Raw genomic sequence first — 18,011 nt, 5'->3', positions numbered from 1 at the left:
ACATCAGTGGGTATGTCATCTTGGGCAGGATATAAAAATGGAAAGGTACTGGGAGGTGGGAAGAGGTAGGAGGACAGGAGGGGAAGGGGTTGGGTGGCAAGGACTAACTCTGCCTTCTCCTCAAGAGATAAGGCTCAGTCTGGACGCTTATCCTCCTCTCCTGGCCTGGGGTGAGGACTCAAGGAGAGCCAGGCAGTGTCAAGCTGGTGGGTTTCCAGTCTTGCCACTTCCACCAACACTCTTTGTGACCTTGAAAAGAGCAGGGATCTTATCTGAGCCTCATCTTTCCTATATCAAAAAGAGGATAAAGTAAGGAGGTGATGGGGAACAGATGAGATAATGGACCTGGGAGGGCTCGGGGATCGCTCCAGACCACCTTTCCAGACCTCAACTTTGGTGCCTCTAAAATGAAGGGTCGGGATTATGAGGAACTGCCAGTCCAACTCTGCGACTGAGGGTCAGGTTGAGTTGGGGTGGTCATGGAGATGCTGAACGAAGATGGGTGGGTGTGGATGTTTTATAGCAGGCTAGTTCTTCCCCACACTGTTCAAAAGCCTATCTCCTAGGTCAGATTTTGCCATGTATAATCTAACCCAGTACTTTCTGGCCAGAACAGAACTTCCCACCAGCCTGGATTCTGATGATTCTTAATGGAGGCTTATCACAGAGATGCTGAATGTCCCTCGAGGATCTTTTCCGGTGCCGTCAGCTGGAGGAGCAGGCCCACAGAAGCCAAGTGGATAGACATGATCATCATGCTTAGAAAAAGTAGCAAACCTCCTAAAATATTATACACTTGGGTAAAATTCTGACCCTAGAGCTAAGCCCTACCTCCCTCAATCCTGATTTTGTTTGGAAGGGAGAAAATGAGGTCAGAGAATTTGAACAGGGTTGCTTTATTCCCATCCCTGCCTGTCTTGTTCAGCCTTAGCATTTACTTCTCCTCTGTTTGCTATTTGCAACCTGATTCCAGGACTTGACCTTCTGTTGTTGCAGCTGTTTGGGAGATGAGACAATCTGAAGTTGAAAGTCCTACAAGTTGAAATTGAAAGAAGCTACAAAATGATGATGATGATGATGACGGTGATGATAAGGAGGAGGAGGAATGTGTGTGAATGTGAGTGTGTAATGCTTGGGGAAAAAGGGGGATGAGATTGTGGGGATTGGAAGAGACAGAGAGGGAGGGGGAAAGAGAGAGGGAGAGGAAGATAGCTCAACCACAGCAATTGCTTTCATACGTATTGACTCAGAGACACTTCCTACCATGGAAGAAGGAAGTTGGTGAAAAAAATCCCAAGATGGTATGTTTTGCAGCATCAACTTGGGGTTTAACATCTCTGAAAAAAGTTAACTTTGCAGGTTTTGGGTACAGTTGGTTTTTGCTGTGGACAGAGAGTGTTTTGAACTTTTTCTTCCTTAAATTCAGCAAACTAAGCCAAGAATTCTAAGTACTCATGTCCCCCTCCAATGAGACAGCAAAGAAGAGGCTTCCAAGGGTGAGAAGTGAATGAATACTACGGAGAATTCAAACATCCAGGGAAGATGCTGTGCCAGAATAAATCACACCCTCTAGGAACATTTCCTATAATTTGCTCTTTTTTTCTTCCTTTTTCTTAAAATGATCCATTTCTTACAAAAATTTATAAAAGGTCAGGAGACTTCCCCTCCAGAACTGTTGGACCTTATACCTGGTGTCAGACAGAAATTCTGAAGATGTCCATTTACTCAATGTAAAGAGCTAATGTAAACTTAATTGTTTATTGTGCAAGAAAAACGACTTTCATGTAAGACTTCAATATGTAGATAACTTGGTTCTTTTGGTCATTGCTGGTTTGAACATAAAATAATTCTGAGAAAAAGCTTTTCCTACAGGTTAAGAGGTAACTAAGATTCTCTGAAATCAATGGCATTTTTTTCGGGGGAAGGAAGGGAAGAAAATAAACTCCCATCTTTTCAAATTATATATACCTATCATTGTATTTAATCCTGAGACATTCACTCTGGAATGTGGAGAAGTGCTGCCAGTACAGGAGCAATGGGGTTCCCAAGGTGTAGCTGTTTCCAGGAGCTCCAGTTTCAGCAGCTTCACTCCTCCAGCTGCATCACAGGGAGAACAGAGCCCATCACTTCCCACAGGGATGTCCTCACTCCCTGCCATCTCACTCATACCTGGGCTCTGCAACCCATGTCACTAAGGAGGACTGGCACTTCCTCCTAAGCTCTTCAACCCCTTCTCCTAAGAGTTCCTGCAGTCTAACAGTGAGTTCTTGTCTTCAACCCCTTCCTCTACTGGATCTCTGCCATATGCACTTAATCGTGCTCTAGTCTTACTAAGACGAAGAACTCTTTCCAGCTCTAGATCTCCTCCAGCTACTGCCTTGGCTCTCCTTCCCATTATCTGTTAAGCTTTGCTCCCATCCCCATCATCCCACAGAGCTCGGGTCACTAAGGGCACCATAACCTCCTTATTGCTAGCCCTATTAGATGACTGCTCTCAGTTTGCATCTTAATTTCCCATCATTTGACACCCCACCCTCTTCCATAATGTATTATCTTCCCTTGGCTTCCATGACCCCAGACTTTCCTCTCGCAACTTCTCTTTCCCTTGGCTGGTCCTTCTTAGTTGTCTTCTTGCTCTATTTCTTTTCTCCACCCTGACTTAAAGGACGTGACCCTCAGGGTTCAGTAATTCACTTATTTCTCTTCTCTCTACCCTTCCCTCTGGTTTCCCCTCTAGTCACAATGGTCTTAACTGCCATGGCCAGTGACTCTCAAATCTTTGCCTCCAGCCCAGAACTCTCACTGGAGCAAGACTTCCCCCTGACTAGGGTGAGGCACGCGAGGTGTTGAGGGCACAAAATTTAAGGAGGCATGCACTTGCAGGTCCTTGCTTTCACACAACGCTGACAGTGAGCAACCCATAGAGTTCCTGCCCTAGATGCCTTCATGCTTCACCCTGGTCCCGACCTGCTGCAGGTCCTTTTTGCTGGATGTCCCACAGGCACCGCCAACTCCACAAGTTAAAAAGTGACGTCCTCGTCTTCCCTCCCAAAGCTCTCCTCATCCTGGTGAATGGCAGGCAGCACAGTCAGCAATGTCGCTTGGGCCAAACCCTGGAGGTCCTCCTTCACACTTCCACCCTCTCCTCCTCCATACCCAGGCAGTTACCAAATCTGTGATTATTTGCTCAACATCTCGTGAATCCAGGCTGTCTTCCTCGCCCACCACTCTGTGCTTCAGGCTGCCAGCCTCTCTCACTGCCACTGTGTCCACATTGCAACCAGTGTGACCTTTCTAAAATGCACATCCGATCACGCCTTTGCTTAAAACTCTTGCAGTAAGTCTCCACTGTCCTCAGGGTGGAGTCCAGCCTCCGCAGGCTGGCAGACCAGGCTCCCATGGCCAGCAACCCAGGTTCCTCTTCACCACAGTCCCTCTTCTCACTGCCTCCCACTCTGTCCTCCTCTGAACCCTGCTCCTTGTGTCTCCCCGAAGGAGCCATAGTCTCACCTGCAGATCTCTAAGCAAGCTTCCCTGTCACTAGAATATTCTCTCCCCGCAACTGCATTCCCCCTTCTTGTCTCAGCTTAAATGTCCATTCAAGAAGGCATTTGGACTCCAAGGCTGATGAGACACCCTTCCTGGGTATAGCTCCCACATCTCATGCGCTCAGCTTCAACACAGAGCCTTTCACATCAGGCAGTGCTTGTGGGCTTCCTGTTTGTCCCTGTTCCTCAAAGGCAGGGACAGGGCTCATTCATTCATCTTGGATACCAAACACCAATACAGTGCTTATTGGCTCCTAGAAGATGTCTGACAAGTATCTGTCGAATGCATGAAGGAGTTCAGGAATCCCTAGTGTTGACTTTCAAGTCTGAAAGTCCTGAATTCAAGCCCCAGACCTCCTTACCAGCTGTGTGTCCTTGGAAAATTTAATTTTCCCTGAGCCTCAATTTCTGTTCTTTAAAGTGGAGATCATCATTACCCCAAGTTATCATGAGAGGGTTTATGCTTCTGTAAGCATTTGCAGTTCATACAGTGTGTGACATTCTCTTTTGCACACATACATACATACATACATGAACTCCTGGAAGCCAGAATGTAGTACTCTGCTAATGGATATCCCTAGTGCCCAGCCCAGAAATGGATTCTTGGTGCGAGTGCAATTGGTGTCTTTGTTGAGGTAAAGCAGCCATGGCAGCCTTAGAAATTGGCAGTGAACAGGGAAAAGAAAAAAAGGAAACGGATTAGAAGAAAGAGGGAATGCAGGAAATGTGAAGGACAGAGAAGACAGGAGAGAGAATGCAGGAGCGCAGACACTTTCTCTGAGGCCTGTTTATGCTACAGGAGGCTCACCTGCTTTAGAAGGACTGGGCGGAGGATGACCTCTCTCTTGGGGGATAACCTGCCCAGGCTATTCTCGCCTCTGCGACAGTAGGGAGACATGGTGCCCATGTGACTGGCCTCATGCCCTTATTGGAAACAGCTGGGGAGGATTTCACAACCTCTGAGGCTTTACTTCAGATGAGTTTCAAACATTGTTTATGTACATTTACGTGTGTGTTTCCCTGGGTCTCTTCTGGTTACAAGGAGATCCAGGCTTGCAAAACAAGCTCTGAGTTAGCTTTAGTATTTTGTTCTTGCAGATAGTAATGGAATGTACCAGCCTCCTGATGCCAGATCTGAAAGCAGATGACATCCAAACCCAGTGGGTTCTCCGGGAGCACGTGAAGTGGGGTGGAGTTCAATGTGGAGTAAAAGTGCCTGGGGACGGGTCAGGCTGGTCGGTAGAGGATTGAATTCCATCCAGGAAAGACATATGAGGCTGAGTTCTATTTTCTCTTTTCCATCTTCTTTACTCAAGCAGTAACAATGATATGGCAGCCTCAGTCTAGGTTAACCATCTTCCTGATAGGAAAGGGATTGTGAAAAGCATGTGAAGAGTGTGATCAGCCTATCTTACTCTTAAGGTTTCTGAAGGAATGTGGAGAGTTGCCTTGAAATTGTTTCAAAAAGGAAAGAGAAGATGCTGCCCTGAGTGAAAAAGAGGGAACTGGACCAGCTCACTGCTTCTCAACCCTGGATGCTCATTAGACTCACCCGGGGAGCGTTTATGATTCCCAGGTGATTCTGTGAGTGCCCAGACCTCATCCCAGAACAAGTAAACAGCACCTTTAGGGTAGGACCTTTAAGCTCTCCAGGTGATAACAATGTGCGAACAGATGGAAAACCACTGCAGTCCGTGCTCTGATCTCTGAATTCCCCTGCGTTTCTGTGTTTGAAATTAGTAATCTAGGAACAGAACGTGTGAAGATGGGAAGGATTTCTTTACAACTCACTGAGCCTTAATATTTAGATTTAAGGTAGACTAGTTATTCCCCAGTTGTGTCAATAGGTGCTCTAAGGAGAAATACAGAAAAGGGGTGACTTGGTGGTCAAATCAGTATAGAAATACTGCTTAGGACCCCAAACTCGCAGGGTGAGAGGTACTTTGAAGTTTGTTCAGTTCCTTATCTTACTGGTTCTCAAAGTGTAATCCCCAGACCAGCAGCATCAGCATCACCTGGGAGTTTGTTAGAAATGCTAATTCCCAGGCTCCACCCCAGAACTTCTGAATCAGAAACTCCGAGCGTGGTTTCAGCAAGCTGTGCTTTAACAAATCTTCTAGGTGATTCTGATGCTCAAGTTTGAGAACCACTGATCTGCTACAGGAAACCCCTATGTCCTGGCCTAGTGGTTAATTTGTCTTATCTGTGTTAGTTACCTGGAACATTCATCTCTGGGGCAGCCCGTTGCATTGTTGAAACTTGCATCCTTCAGTTCTTTCTGATGAAATTTGTTTCATTGTTGTTTCTACCTGTGGGGCTAGCTCTGTTCAGTGGGTTGGCCCAGAGTAAATCCAAGTCACTTTCTATTAATACACCCACTTCAAGGCATTTAAGATAATTTTCTAGGACTTCTCATTTAATATCACATATGGCTCATAGCTTCCAAAGGAGCCTTTCCCAAACCTACACTAAAATACTCAGGAAGAAACAGAAAAGGTGATAATTCACATTTCACATTACCATCAAAAACAGATGGAGGGGGTAGAAGTGTAGAAGAAAATTTTTGTGAGAATTTACGTTCTCTTGAAGTAGGGGAGGCTGCTCTAAATTTGAAAGGCAGGAATTATAAATATTTATAGATTTGACTGTAAAATTGTAGAAAACTTCAATATATTTTTAAAAACTTAAAAGGTAAATGGCAAACCAGAAAAAACTTTGGACATACATTACATGGTTAGACTTTAAATGTCATAAGGATTAATAAGTACTACATACTTAATGCAAGCACAGGACCTGATACATAGTAGGCTTTCAAAACATTTGATTAATGTATGAATGAAGATGGGTTAAGAAAATTATCACAGGAAACCAACACTAAAATATCCAGTGGAAAAATGAGCCAAGTCAAACCAATGGACAAATGAGAAAATAAACATTTAAAAAATTGTTCCACCTCAATAATAATAAAAAATACAAGTTAAATTAGCATCTGTCAATCAAATAGGTAAGTTAATAATATTGGGGAGCATCTGGGGAGATGGGCGTTCCATAGGGGCTAATGTGAGGGTTAATTTGTACAATCTTTTGAAGGGCAATTCTTTGGCAATTTTTATCAAAACTTTAAAAATGTGCACACTATTTGATCCAGTAGAAAGCTGGACCTTTTATTCTAAGGAAACATTTGTGAATGTGCACAATGGTTTGGCAATAAGGATACTGACTGCAGCTTCATTTATAATAACAGATACTTGAAAATCAATCTCCAAAAAGGGAAGATATGCAATGGAATATGACATGGTCATTAAAATGATATTATTCAAGGATATGTAGTGACATGGAAAGATTATTCCTTGACAATGGTGACGTGATAAGAAACAGCTTACAAAGTGGGATGACACACCATATCATCATGGACCAAGTAAGTTAAAAAGCTCTCATGACCCCTTGAAGCGTTCTTTCCCAGAACATTCTAAATTCCTTCAACCATTTGCCCTTGAAAAGATGAGCAAATTTTCTGAACTCAAAGAGTGGCCAAGCTGTGTAGGAACCCTTGGGGACCATCCTGGACCATCCTGGGACAGAGGTTCTAACTTCCAAACCTTCTCACCTAGGCTCTGTCAAATGTGTTCTGCTATGGTGATGCCCCCTTTCAAGCATGAGTGTGGTCAGCAACTTTTTGTATTTACAAGACACCTCGGGAACAATGAACAATATTACCAAGCTAGGTTCACTCGGTAGAGAGGACGGGAAAGGCATTCCAAGCAGAGAAACCTAGCAAAGGTACGGAGACACAAAATGTCCTGGCATGTTCAGGGCGTGCCCAGCAATTAATTCCATGTGCTCAGAGCCTATTTGGAGGTGATGAGGGAATCTGGGGTAAGTAGTGTATGAAATGGAAAGGCATGCCTTTCTAAATCAAGCCAAGGATTCTGGGTTTTCCCACAGTTTTTGCAAGTCTGAAGTGGAGGCATGGTGTGTTGAGGTTTGGTTTTACAAGGAGCACTGTGGTGGCTACCTACTGAGAGCAGGGGACACCATGTGCTTAGTAAACTTTAACAATCTTAGAATCAGATGTGCTACTGGTTTGCTATTTAGGTGGTTTCCTTTGGCACTTTCTCTTTTATGTTGGCTCAAGCATTTCCTGGTGGGCTCCAAGGAACAATGGGACCATGAGCCCACCACAGGCAAAGAGAAGGAGACGGATGATGGCAGATGGAAAACATTCGTGTTTCCTGCTGCCATTCCTGACCTGGGGCTTGGATGGCTCTGAAGAGGTGGGTGCCAATCCCAGGGAAGGGCGGTGGCTCTGGGCTCTGGCTCCCTGAGCTCCTGCTCTGTGCTGAGCTGGAGGCCTTTCAGTAGCCTCAGAGGCTCTGTTGGTGGGCTTGTGTCTGCATCTGGAGGGCTGGGGTGGAGTAGCTGAGGGGAGGATGAAGGAGACAGGAACTGAGGAGGAAAATGTGCCAGGTTTCTGTGAGGTCAACATGTGTTTGAAGCAACTTAGAATGTAACCGAGAATGCCATTAGGTGATTTTTGTTTTTGTTTTGTTTTAAAGAAAAATTTCAGAACCTGTGACTCTTGTTCATGAGCACATGCCTGGATGGAGTCATTTTGAGTTTATGGAAAATGTGGTCAGCTCCATAAATCAGTGCTGAAGAATTCTTACAGACTCACCACCATGCAAGCAACGCAGGCCTCTCTAGTGAGTCTCCTAAGGTTATGCAAAACAAAACAGAAGAAGCATGTAGACAAAGCTACAATATTGCCCCCCGCCTCCCCTGGAATTCTTTCTTGAGTAGCCATAGGCAGCTCTGAATTCTGGTTCTTACTTCATCTGTGACCTTTCTTGCGTAACTCCATGTGTACATCCTGTGGTTGTTGCCATGGCAACAAGGACACAATTTTCTGTATCTATTTCTCTCGTGTATCTTATTTTAGCAAGACTTCCATAAAGAAAGGGCACTTAAAAGTAAACTGGATAATCGTAATTTGTGACAGTGTTGAGAGTATGTTCAAAGGTATCCAAATTCTTAAGCTTCTTATATCTTAAATCTATTACTTTGCATGGCTGGAGAATAAAAGTTCAAGGTGGTACTATGTCTCTCAAAAACATATGGAACATCTTCAGGTGTTACTACAAACTTTCATTCAGAATTGGTAAATAAGAGATTCAATTTAGGTGTGATTCATTAGAGAAAGTTCCATTTATTTTCATTCCATTGTTCTTGGATTTACATAACCAGCCTTTTGCTCCCAAACAGCATTGATTCTTCTGTCTTATAAACGAAAATATTTCTTTCTATCCAGCCTCTTTCCTATAAACCTCCTACTTCTTAGGTTGACCCAGTTTATGAATTGGCTTCTGCCAAACTGGTCAGTGGAAAATGGAATGTTAACATATTTTAGTGGAGATGTTTTTCAATTGCTCTAAAAAAAAAAATGGGGTCATACACTGTATCAGCATCTTCTGTCACAAAAAATAGTACTACTGAAACTTAGTTTAGGAATCTTATTATTTTTTCTTAATCTGTTAGAGGAGTCTCATGCATGCTAAAAAAATTTCTTCATTTTCCATAGAAAGCAGACGTATACTTTACAAGACCAAACACCTCCCAGAGTACTAACTTTATGGCCTGTACTTGTTTCTCCTAACTGAAGAGTTTGTATTTAAAATTTCGGATAGAAATTTGGTCTTGTTGACTGTCACAGACAAAAGCTCAAATTCCATATGCAATGAGGGCCAAGTCAGCCCAGCATTTATATGAGGTGGTTTCACATTTTTACTTGCATGCCGTCCTAGTCACAACAGGAACAGCTAATTGGGCAGTGGCTCACATAAACTATGAAACTTTAGACCAAATCTCCTCAGCTACAAACCACCCACTGTCACCAGGTGCAAGGGGAGGAGGTAGCAGGGCCTGTCTATCGGGCTCTGCTCTAGTGTTAGCTGTGCCATGCTGGACAGTCAGGAAAGCAAACACACCAACTGCAATATGGCTTGAAGTCCTGCATCAACCATCCCCAGACAGCAGAACAGCACAAAGTAAATAACCATAAGGATATCTGTCATCGATTGAGCATTTCTTTTCTTTTTTTTTTTGAGACGGAGTCTTGCTCTGTCACCAGGCTGGAGTGCAGTGGTGCAATCTCGGCTCACTGCAAGTTCTGCCTCCCGGGTTCAAGTGATTCTCCTGCCTCAGCCTCCCGAGTAGCTGGGACTACAGTGCCCACCACCACGCCCAGTTAAGTTTTGTATTTTTAGTACAGACAGGGTTTCACCATGTTGGCCAGGATGGTCTCGATCTCTTGATCTTGTGATCCATCTGCCTCGGCCTCCCAAAGTGCTGGGATTACCAGTGTGAGCCACCACACCCAGTCCGAGCATTTCTTTCTTAACAAAAAAATTTTATTTTTTGAGACACAGTCTCATTCTGTTGCCCAGGCTGGAGTGCAATGGTGTGATCTCGGCTCACTGCAACCTTCACCTCCCAGGTTCAAGCAATTATCCTGCTTCAGTCTCCTGAGTAGCTGGGATTACAGGCATGTGCCACCACACCTAGCTAATTTTTGTATTGTTAGTAGAGATGGGGTTTAACCATATTGACCATATTGACCAGGCTGGTCTAGAACTCCTGGCCTCAAGTGATCTACCTGCCTTGGCCTCCCGAAGTGCTGGGATTACAGGTGTGAGCCACCACGCCCATCCCAATTGAGTATTTCCATATGTTCAGCAGGGAGCCAAATGCTTTACAAACATTACCTTCTCCAACCAGCCACAGTAGGAAGAAGTCCATGCCATCTACTTTATAAGGATGAAGTTCAGAGAGGTCAGGTGATTTGCCTGGAGCTTTCTAGCCAGGAAGGAAGGGGGTTCAAACCCAAGTCTGCTTGATTTGAAAGGAGTTCTAAATGAGATACTTTTATTTTGCCTTTGGATTAATGTGACTGATTCCCAAAGAAGTGGATGGAAGATGCAGGTTGCTGGTAGTTGAGGGAAAACTTGGTCCTGAGTTGTGATCCGTAAAACTTGCAGGAGAGAGACTAGCTCGTACATGAAGAAATAGTGATAGTGTTGTTTCGGCAGAACTGAAGTTATTTCCAGTGTAAGTTACTTGTTACTTACTATTTGAAACACAACAAGCTATTTACCTTCTCTTGTTTTTCAGAGAATGCAATTAGGTGATTTTTGTTTTTGTTTTTTTTTTCTTCATTTACAAAATGAAGCCATGGGCTGGATGGTTTCTAAGGTCTCTGCTGGCTCTACCTTTGAGGACTGCTCTTGACTAGAGATATTCCAAGCTTAGCCTTGACAATGCTAAGACAAATCCTCACCTGGTGTGAAAGGTCCCTCTGTTGGTCCTGGGCCAGCTGGCCCCAACACCTGCTGGGAAGATGGTAGGCGTTTTCCGTGGCCCCTTCCTTGCCCTCACCCCATCCTTGCAGTGCTGGTACTCTGTGGTACACCACTGGCTTGTGTGGCCAGTGGCCAGCAGAGCTCCCTCCTGAAACTGCCCCAAGTAGGGGCCAGTCCTGTTTTATTCTCTCACTGTGCCTATACATTGAGAAGCTCAAATTCTAGGAAGTTACACCCAACAGATCACTGTCAAGTCCTTTACAGAAAAGCAAATAGAAACTCAAGATCTTGTAATAACCAACATTTTGAAAAGTGATGTCTGATTTGTTGCAACATGAAATAATAGCTGGATTTGTATATCTGGAGTTATTCTAGCTCTGTTTTAGAATCCAAAGTTATTCTAGCTGTACAAAGATGTGTATGACAGAGAGAGAGAGACCATTCATGAATTAACGAGTCCTACCGTGTCTCCTGGCTGTGGACGCATCACAGACACACGATCATATCCTTTCCTCAGTAGGACCCACAAGGCATCGAGTTTTCCCTGAAATAAAACAAATGCACCAAGATTACATATGAAATCAGACCTGTGGCTAGCCACCGTAGGCACACAGAACTTTCCGTGCTTCTTCAGTCACGTGAACAACATAACACTGTCAATATGGTCATGATGGGATTAGTGACTTTGCAGTCCCTTGATTCAAAACTGGAGCTTCATGAATGGAGGAGAAGAGACACACAGAAGACTCTGATGCTTGTGAAGGACGCACCCTGAGGTCTGAGTGCAGTCCCAAGTTTGCAAATGTAACTTCATTCAAGCTTTGGGCTTTTGTCTTTATCACATTTCTGGGCATATCCTCATACCACAAGTCAATCTTTCCAAATTTCACTAAAGTTTTTTCTTCCCACTTGGTGCCCAGAGCTCATTAGTAAAGACACTAATGACAAATTCTGGAAAATTACTAAACGTTAAGTGTCGACAGGGCAAGACCAATTAAAGGCCCCTGGAATGCACATCCCTGGTTGTCTGTTAGGCTCACTCAGTAGCTGTAACTTGCTCAGAAGCCTGGGCTCGAGAGACAAATTACCAAGCATTACAGATGACCAAAACCACAGTCCCTTTGTGGTTGTATGTAACTGGCTGAAACGGAGAAGAGTGAGTATGTCAGCACCAAGGCTTTCACAACTGACTACCAACACCACCCCTCCAGGTGACTCTTATTTATATTCCCTGGAACCTATGAATATGTTACCTTACATGGCAGAAAGGAGTTTGCAGATGTGATTAAGGTAAGGATGTGGAGATGGGGAGAGTATCCTGGACTATCCGGTGGGCTCAGTCTAACTACATGGGTCCTTCCTAGAGGACCCACGGTGGTTTTTGGCAGGAGGGTCAAATCCAGAGAAGGAGATGTGTGGATAGAAGCAGAGTCACAGTGATTAGGTGTGAGACGGACTCAACCCAATGTTGCTGACTGTGGAAATGCAGACTGGTCATAAACCAGTGGGTGTGGGCAGCCTCTAGCATCTATAAAAGACAAGGAAATTCTCCTCTGGAGTCTCCAAAAGGAAAACAGCTCTGCCAACACCTTGATTTTAGTCTAGTGAGACCCGTTTGGGGCTTATGACATCTGAAACTGTAAGATAATAGATTTGTGTTGATTAAACCTTTAAGTTTGTGGCAATTCATCCCAGTGACAAGAGGAAACTAATACAGTCCTTCTCACTCCCTGACATATTCTATGTTAATTTGCTGATTGTCTGTGCCCCCTGGAATGCCAGCTCCATGAAAGCAGGGGTGTTGATGGTTTTGTTCACTTCTATCTGCCTAGCCCTTAGGACAACATCTGGTGCTCAATATATGTTTGCTGGATGAATGAATGATTCTAAGTGGTGGGTGCTTCCATGAGTGTCCTCTAGTTGAATTGTCCCAGCAGTCCCAGAGGCCTGTGGAGAGGAAATGGAGGGGCAAAGAGAGATCAAGTAACTTGCCCAAAGGCAGATGGTTTGTAAACCGAAGAGTTGAGATTGGAACCCATGCCTCTCTAATTCCAAATCACATACGCTTTCTATTACACCAACTGCAGATTCTTCCTCATGCAGATCTTTTGGTGAGAGCGCTTTAATTTAGATCCTTTAGAACACAGGACTTCTCAGCTGTGGGTTGCAACCCTTTAAGCCCTCATGAAATCAATTTTGTATGGGACCAGAACTTTTAAGAAATAGAATAGAAGAGAAAATATTAATTGCACATGGTGAGGACAAGTATTGTTTTGTGAAAAATTTGTTTCAGTTAAATGTGTATGGGTGTATGTATGACTGTGTGTGCACACATGTGTGGGCATAAACTGGGCCAAAATGTAAAACGTATTTCCTACCCAAGCCTTAGGAACATTTGAAAATCCTGATCTTGCAGGGGTCTTTGAATGACAGTGCTGGGAAGGCTGGAGGAGTGTACAGAGTTTAAGTTTCTGGACACAAAGCATTTATATAGGGGCAGTGTTAAGAATCATCTCGAAGATTTCATGTTCTGAAATGATTTTCTGGAGAGTTATATACACATATAAAATTGTGTTCTTTAATCTTTATAAACTGTTGTTTGAGTTCTTGTGGGTTAAACTTTGTCTTGCCAAGTGTAGTGTTTCTCATCTATTTTGGAAAGGAATTTACAAAAGCCTTGAAAAATATTTTGAAATGATTTTAGAATGCTGGATAGAAATGCTGCTGTGTGCAGCATGATTTTCTGTATTAAGCCGTTTCAATCACCAGCTAAATGTTTTCCTTTAAGGTTCTTTTGGATAAGCATTTATATTTCAGGATATAACCAGGTGGGTTTCCTGGATGAATGCCTCTTTTTTCTTTCCCCTGTTTTTCAGAAGGAGAGGGCTCCCAGCATTTGGCTTTGTCAATCAGCCCACCCACAGAGCTGTGTGTGCTAATCACTCAACTCTGCGACAAATGAGCAATGAGATGGGGCAGAAAGAAGAACACTGGGCTGTTGAAGAAACACATTAATTAACTCAGCAGAAATTTAAAGTTACATGCATAGCAAAAGAGCAGAAACCACCTAGATGTATAATACCAGGAGAATGAGTAGAAAATGATGTTTCTTTGTGGCAACAGGTCACCCTATGGTGTAGTGTTTAAGCACAAAGTGACCAAAGCCAGGCTACCCCAGTTTGTACTGTGAGTCTCCTTTTCACCAGCTCTACAGGTTAGATGAGTAGTTTCATCTCCCCAAGCCTTACTTTTCTCATATTTAAAGTGGAGATAATAACACTGTCTACTCTACAGACTTGCTGTAAGACTTAAAATTAAATATTGAAGTTAGGTACTTGTCTCATAGAAGGTATTCATTAAATGTTACCTATGATCATAGTAAAGCCATTAAAATGATCATTTGGGAGGCTCTGTAGAAAGATGGAAAAGAATGTAATACAGAGTGTAGGAATCCAATAATTTGAACTTTGTAAGCAGGCATCTGTCCATCTTCTATTCTGTGCTCCTCCAAGCCTATTTTCCTCTTACCCCCAAGCCACGGTTTTTATTCCTTCTGCCCCACTCACTCCGCCCAAATTGCTCTTGCTAAGGCCACCCATGGCATCCCGACTGCCAAACGCCTTGACACTCATTTCACTTGGTTCTTTGAGGAGATCTGCTGTGCTGGGGAGATCCTCTGCACACTCTCCCTCAGCCTCTGTGCCACCAGCTTCTACCTGCTCCCTCCGACCTCTCTGCCGAGTCCTTTTCAGCTTCTTCTGCTCCTCCCCCTCTGCCTGCACTTGACATGGTGGCCTTCATTTGGCACCTCTATTCTCATCTCCCAGCTGAGTGCTCTCATCTAGTGTCATGGCTCCAGCTTCCACCTGTCTGCTGGTGACTCACAAACTCTATACTCAGCCCAGTCCTCTCTTGAGCTCCAGATCTGGGTATCCATTTACCTATTAAATCTTAATTGTAATGTGGATGTATCGCAGGTATCAAAAACTCAAACATTACAAACTGAACTAACTCTTCTCCCCAAACCTGCTCCTCCTTTTGCACACCCTGCCTTGATTCATGGCACCACCAAGCTATCCAGATGGGCATGCTGGGTACCAGGAATCATTCTAACTTCCCTTCTCTCTGCCACCTGCTCATGTCCAACATCAACCGTGTCTTGTGAATGTTCTCTCTGTAGCTGCTGCCTCTTCCCATCTACCCCTGACCCACCATCTCCACAGCTCCTGCCTGGGCCCAGGCTCTCACCATCTTACTCATTCTGTGAATAGTTTCCTGATTGGCCTTTCATCTCCAGGGTTCCTGTCCTCTCTCCTATTGATTAATAAAGAAATTTATTGCGAGCCCAAATGGATGCACTGCAGTCAATAAAAGGAACCACGAAACATTTTACTAGCAGTGTGAATTTGGGCAAGTTACCTAACCTCTCTGTGCTCTGGTTTTCCATTTGTAGTTTCTACTGAGCTGGGTATCTATTTACTACTAATGGATAAGTAGTTTCTACTTTGAAGGGATAAATATTTTTTTTTATAAATAATAAAGGCATTAGTGCATAGAAAGTGCTGCCCGACTTGCAGGGTGTGCTTGATCCAGGTGAGCTGTTGTCATTGGGCTCTTTTGGCCAAGGCGAGATTAGCTAGTTCCAGGTGTATCCTCGGCATTCTGAGTTCTGATTGTCCCACAAATGAACCTAAATCCCCAGTCTGTGGCATAGAAAACGATCCAGGCAATCAATCAACACAAGCTATAACCTCTTTCTACTCCTACAACAGGTAGTTTTTATGCAAGAGCTTTAGAAAAACAGTGTTTGCAACCAAGAAGTAAGCTTTAGAAAAAACAATGTTAACAACCAAAATGAAAATAAAAAATAACTCTCAAAAGTCAACGAGCACTGCATGATAAAGGCTCTTGGAGCCTTGATTTTTCCGAATGTAGGCAGAAGTCTGTCATTTAAACACGGTAGTAGTGGGCTCGTTAATAACAACATTTTGGGGCTAGATGTGCCACAGAAGAGTTTTCTAAACAGTCTCTGCGCTTCACCTAAAGTCTTAGAGGATCCCTCTGAGTTGCTGCCGCTTTATCTGTCTCAGACTTGGATGTCTGTCGTGCACAAGCCTCTCCACAGCACGCATTTAAGACACTGGTCCTCACTCCCCGGCAAAATGCCCAACTGCTTCTGCGAAGCTAAGACAAAGATTTCTCCACAAGCCTCAAGCCCCCTGGCAGACTGTATTAGCTGACATTTATAAATAGCTTCCTTTCATTTGAAGTTGACAAATTTTGACTATGAGAAATTTACCAATTCCATGCTCCCAAACTGTATCTTAGCCACAGAAAATACCTTTCAATTCACACAGGCAAAGTGGAAGTTCTATGTAAACTCTAGCTTTGGTTTCTTTCTAAACAATAAGACTTGTGCTGCGAATGATTCTGCAGCCAGCGTTCATAGCACTCTGGAGGTAGGGGGCCGGGCATGGTGGTGCATGCCTATAATCCCAACACTTTTGAGAGGCTGAGGTGGGATGATTACTTGAGACCAGCTTGGACAACATAGTGAGACCCCCGTGCTTACAAAAAAAATTTTAAAAAAATTAGCTGGGTGTGATGGCTTACATCTGTAGTCCCAGCTACTTGGGAGACTCGGGTGGGAGAATCCCTTAAACCTAGGAGTTTGATGCTACAGTGGGCTGTATGATTGCACCACTGCGCTACAGCCTGGGTGAGAGAACAAGACCCTGTTTTCAAAATAAACAAAAAAACCAAAGCACCCGGGCCATCAGCTTTTGTGGTGGGGTTTCCTCTTTTTTTTTTTCGCCAGGCAGCAGTTGTATCTTTTCTTCTGGTTTGTCTGCCTTAGCCAGCTGGAAGATAGTCAGAGATTGAGAATTCTGAGAGTAGCTCAACTTATAAGGCCACTATAAACTGACACCTGACTTTTTACACTCTGAAATACATGGGAGGCCAGGTGTGATGGCTTACGCCTGTAATCCTAGCACTATGGGCAGCCAAGGTGGTTGGACTAAGAGGTCAAGAAATTGAGACCATCCTGGCCAACATGGTGAAACCCCGTATGTACTAAAAAAAAAAATACAAAAATTAGCTGGGCGTGGTGGCACATGCCTGTAGTCCCAGCTACTTGGGAGGCTGAGGCAGGAGAATCACTTGAACCTGGGAGATGAGGGTTGTAGTGAGCTGAGATCATGCCACTGCAGTCCAGCCTGGCGACAGAGTTAGACTCCATCTCAAAAAAAAAAAAAAAAAAAAAAAAAAAAGCCTGGGCATGGTGGCTCACACCTGTAATCCCAGCACTTGGGGAGGCTGAGGCAAGCAGATCACGAGGTCAGAAGATTGAGACCATCCTGGCTAACACAGTGAAACCCTGTCTCTACTAAAAATACAAAAAAATTAGCTGGGCTTGGTGATGGGCACCTGTACTCCCAACTATTTGGGAGGCTGAGGCAGGAGAATGGCGTGAACCTGGGAGGTGGAGCTTGCAGTGAGCTGAGATCGTGCCACTGCACTTCAGCCCGGGCAACAGAGTGAGACTCCGTCTCAAAAACAAAACAAAACAAACAAAACAGAAATACATGGTAAATAGCGTGACCCGCGCTTTCCCTCAAAGGAAAAAATTAATAAATTTAATGGATAATGTCGGAAACTTTCCCTACACACAGACACACACACACTCATGCGTGTGTGTATGCCATGCACAGGGTAATTTTTGTTGCGCTTTTTTTTCTTCTTTTGGTTTTTAAGAAAAGTTTGCCCATATAGCTGGGCATGACTTCACTTGTCTAAAATGGTCAGCCTCAGTTTAATGAGAAGCACGGGGTATTGTAAATCCGGGGGTGAAAACCAAGCAAAGGAAAATGCAGGCTAAATATCAGGGAAAATTTCCCGATCATGAGTCTGGAATGAGGAAGAGGGGAGGTGTGGTCGGTGTGGTTGGTGCCTTAAATTAGATGGGGAGATGGTGGGTGGAGAAGAGCCCACTGTGGACTTCTTCCCTCCGTGTGTTCTCTTTGGGTTTGCTTGGCAAATGTGCTCACCTGCTTCTCAAAAACTCCATTTCATGGAAAGCAATGAGTCTAATGCAATGCAATTCAAT

The 18,011-nt window shown here is 44.0% G+C and overlaps 1 protein-coding gene across 3 annotated transcripts in view; it reads right to left on the bottom strand.

Moving 5' to 3' along the window:
• The window catches only part of ANTXR1 (ANTXR cell adhesion molecule 1), a 266,535-nt gene that overhangs the window by 72,712 nt on the left and 175,812 nt on the right, over nucleotides 1-18,011 (bottom strand). For 2 of the 3 annotated variants that reach the window (XM_007970383.3, XM_007970382.3), the window contains exon 17: nucleotides 11,367-11,447. In XM_007970383.3, the coding sequence (XP_007968574.3) occupies nucleotides 11,367-11,447 (81 nt within the window). Of the gene's footprint in view, nucleotides 1-313; nucleotides 10,931-11,366; nucleotides 11,448-18,011 lie in introns of those variants that run through there. The other variant, XM_007970384.3, reaches the window with a different exon arrangement.

The sequence above is a fragment of the Chlorocebus sabaeus genome, chromosome 14 (genome assembly GCF_047675955.1).
Source record: "Chlorocebus sabaeus isolate Y175 chromosome 14, mChlSab1.0.hap1, whole genome shotgun sequence".
Lineage (NCBI taxonomy): Eukaryota > Metazoa > Chordata > Mammalia > Primates > Cercopithecidae > Chlorocebus > Chlorocebus sabaeus.
Note: the sequence above shows the minus strand (reverse complement) of the source record. Positions and strands in the feature narration are given on the sequence as shown.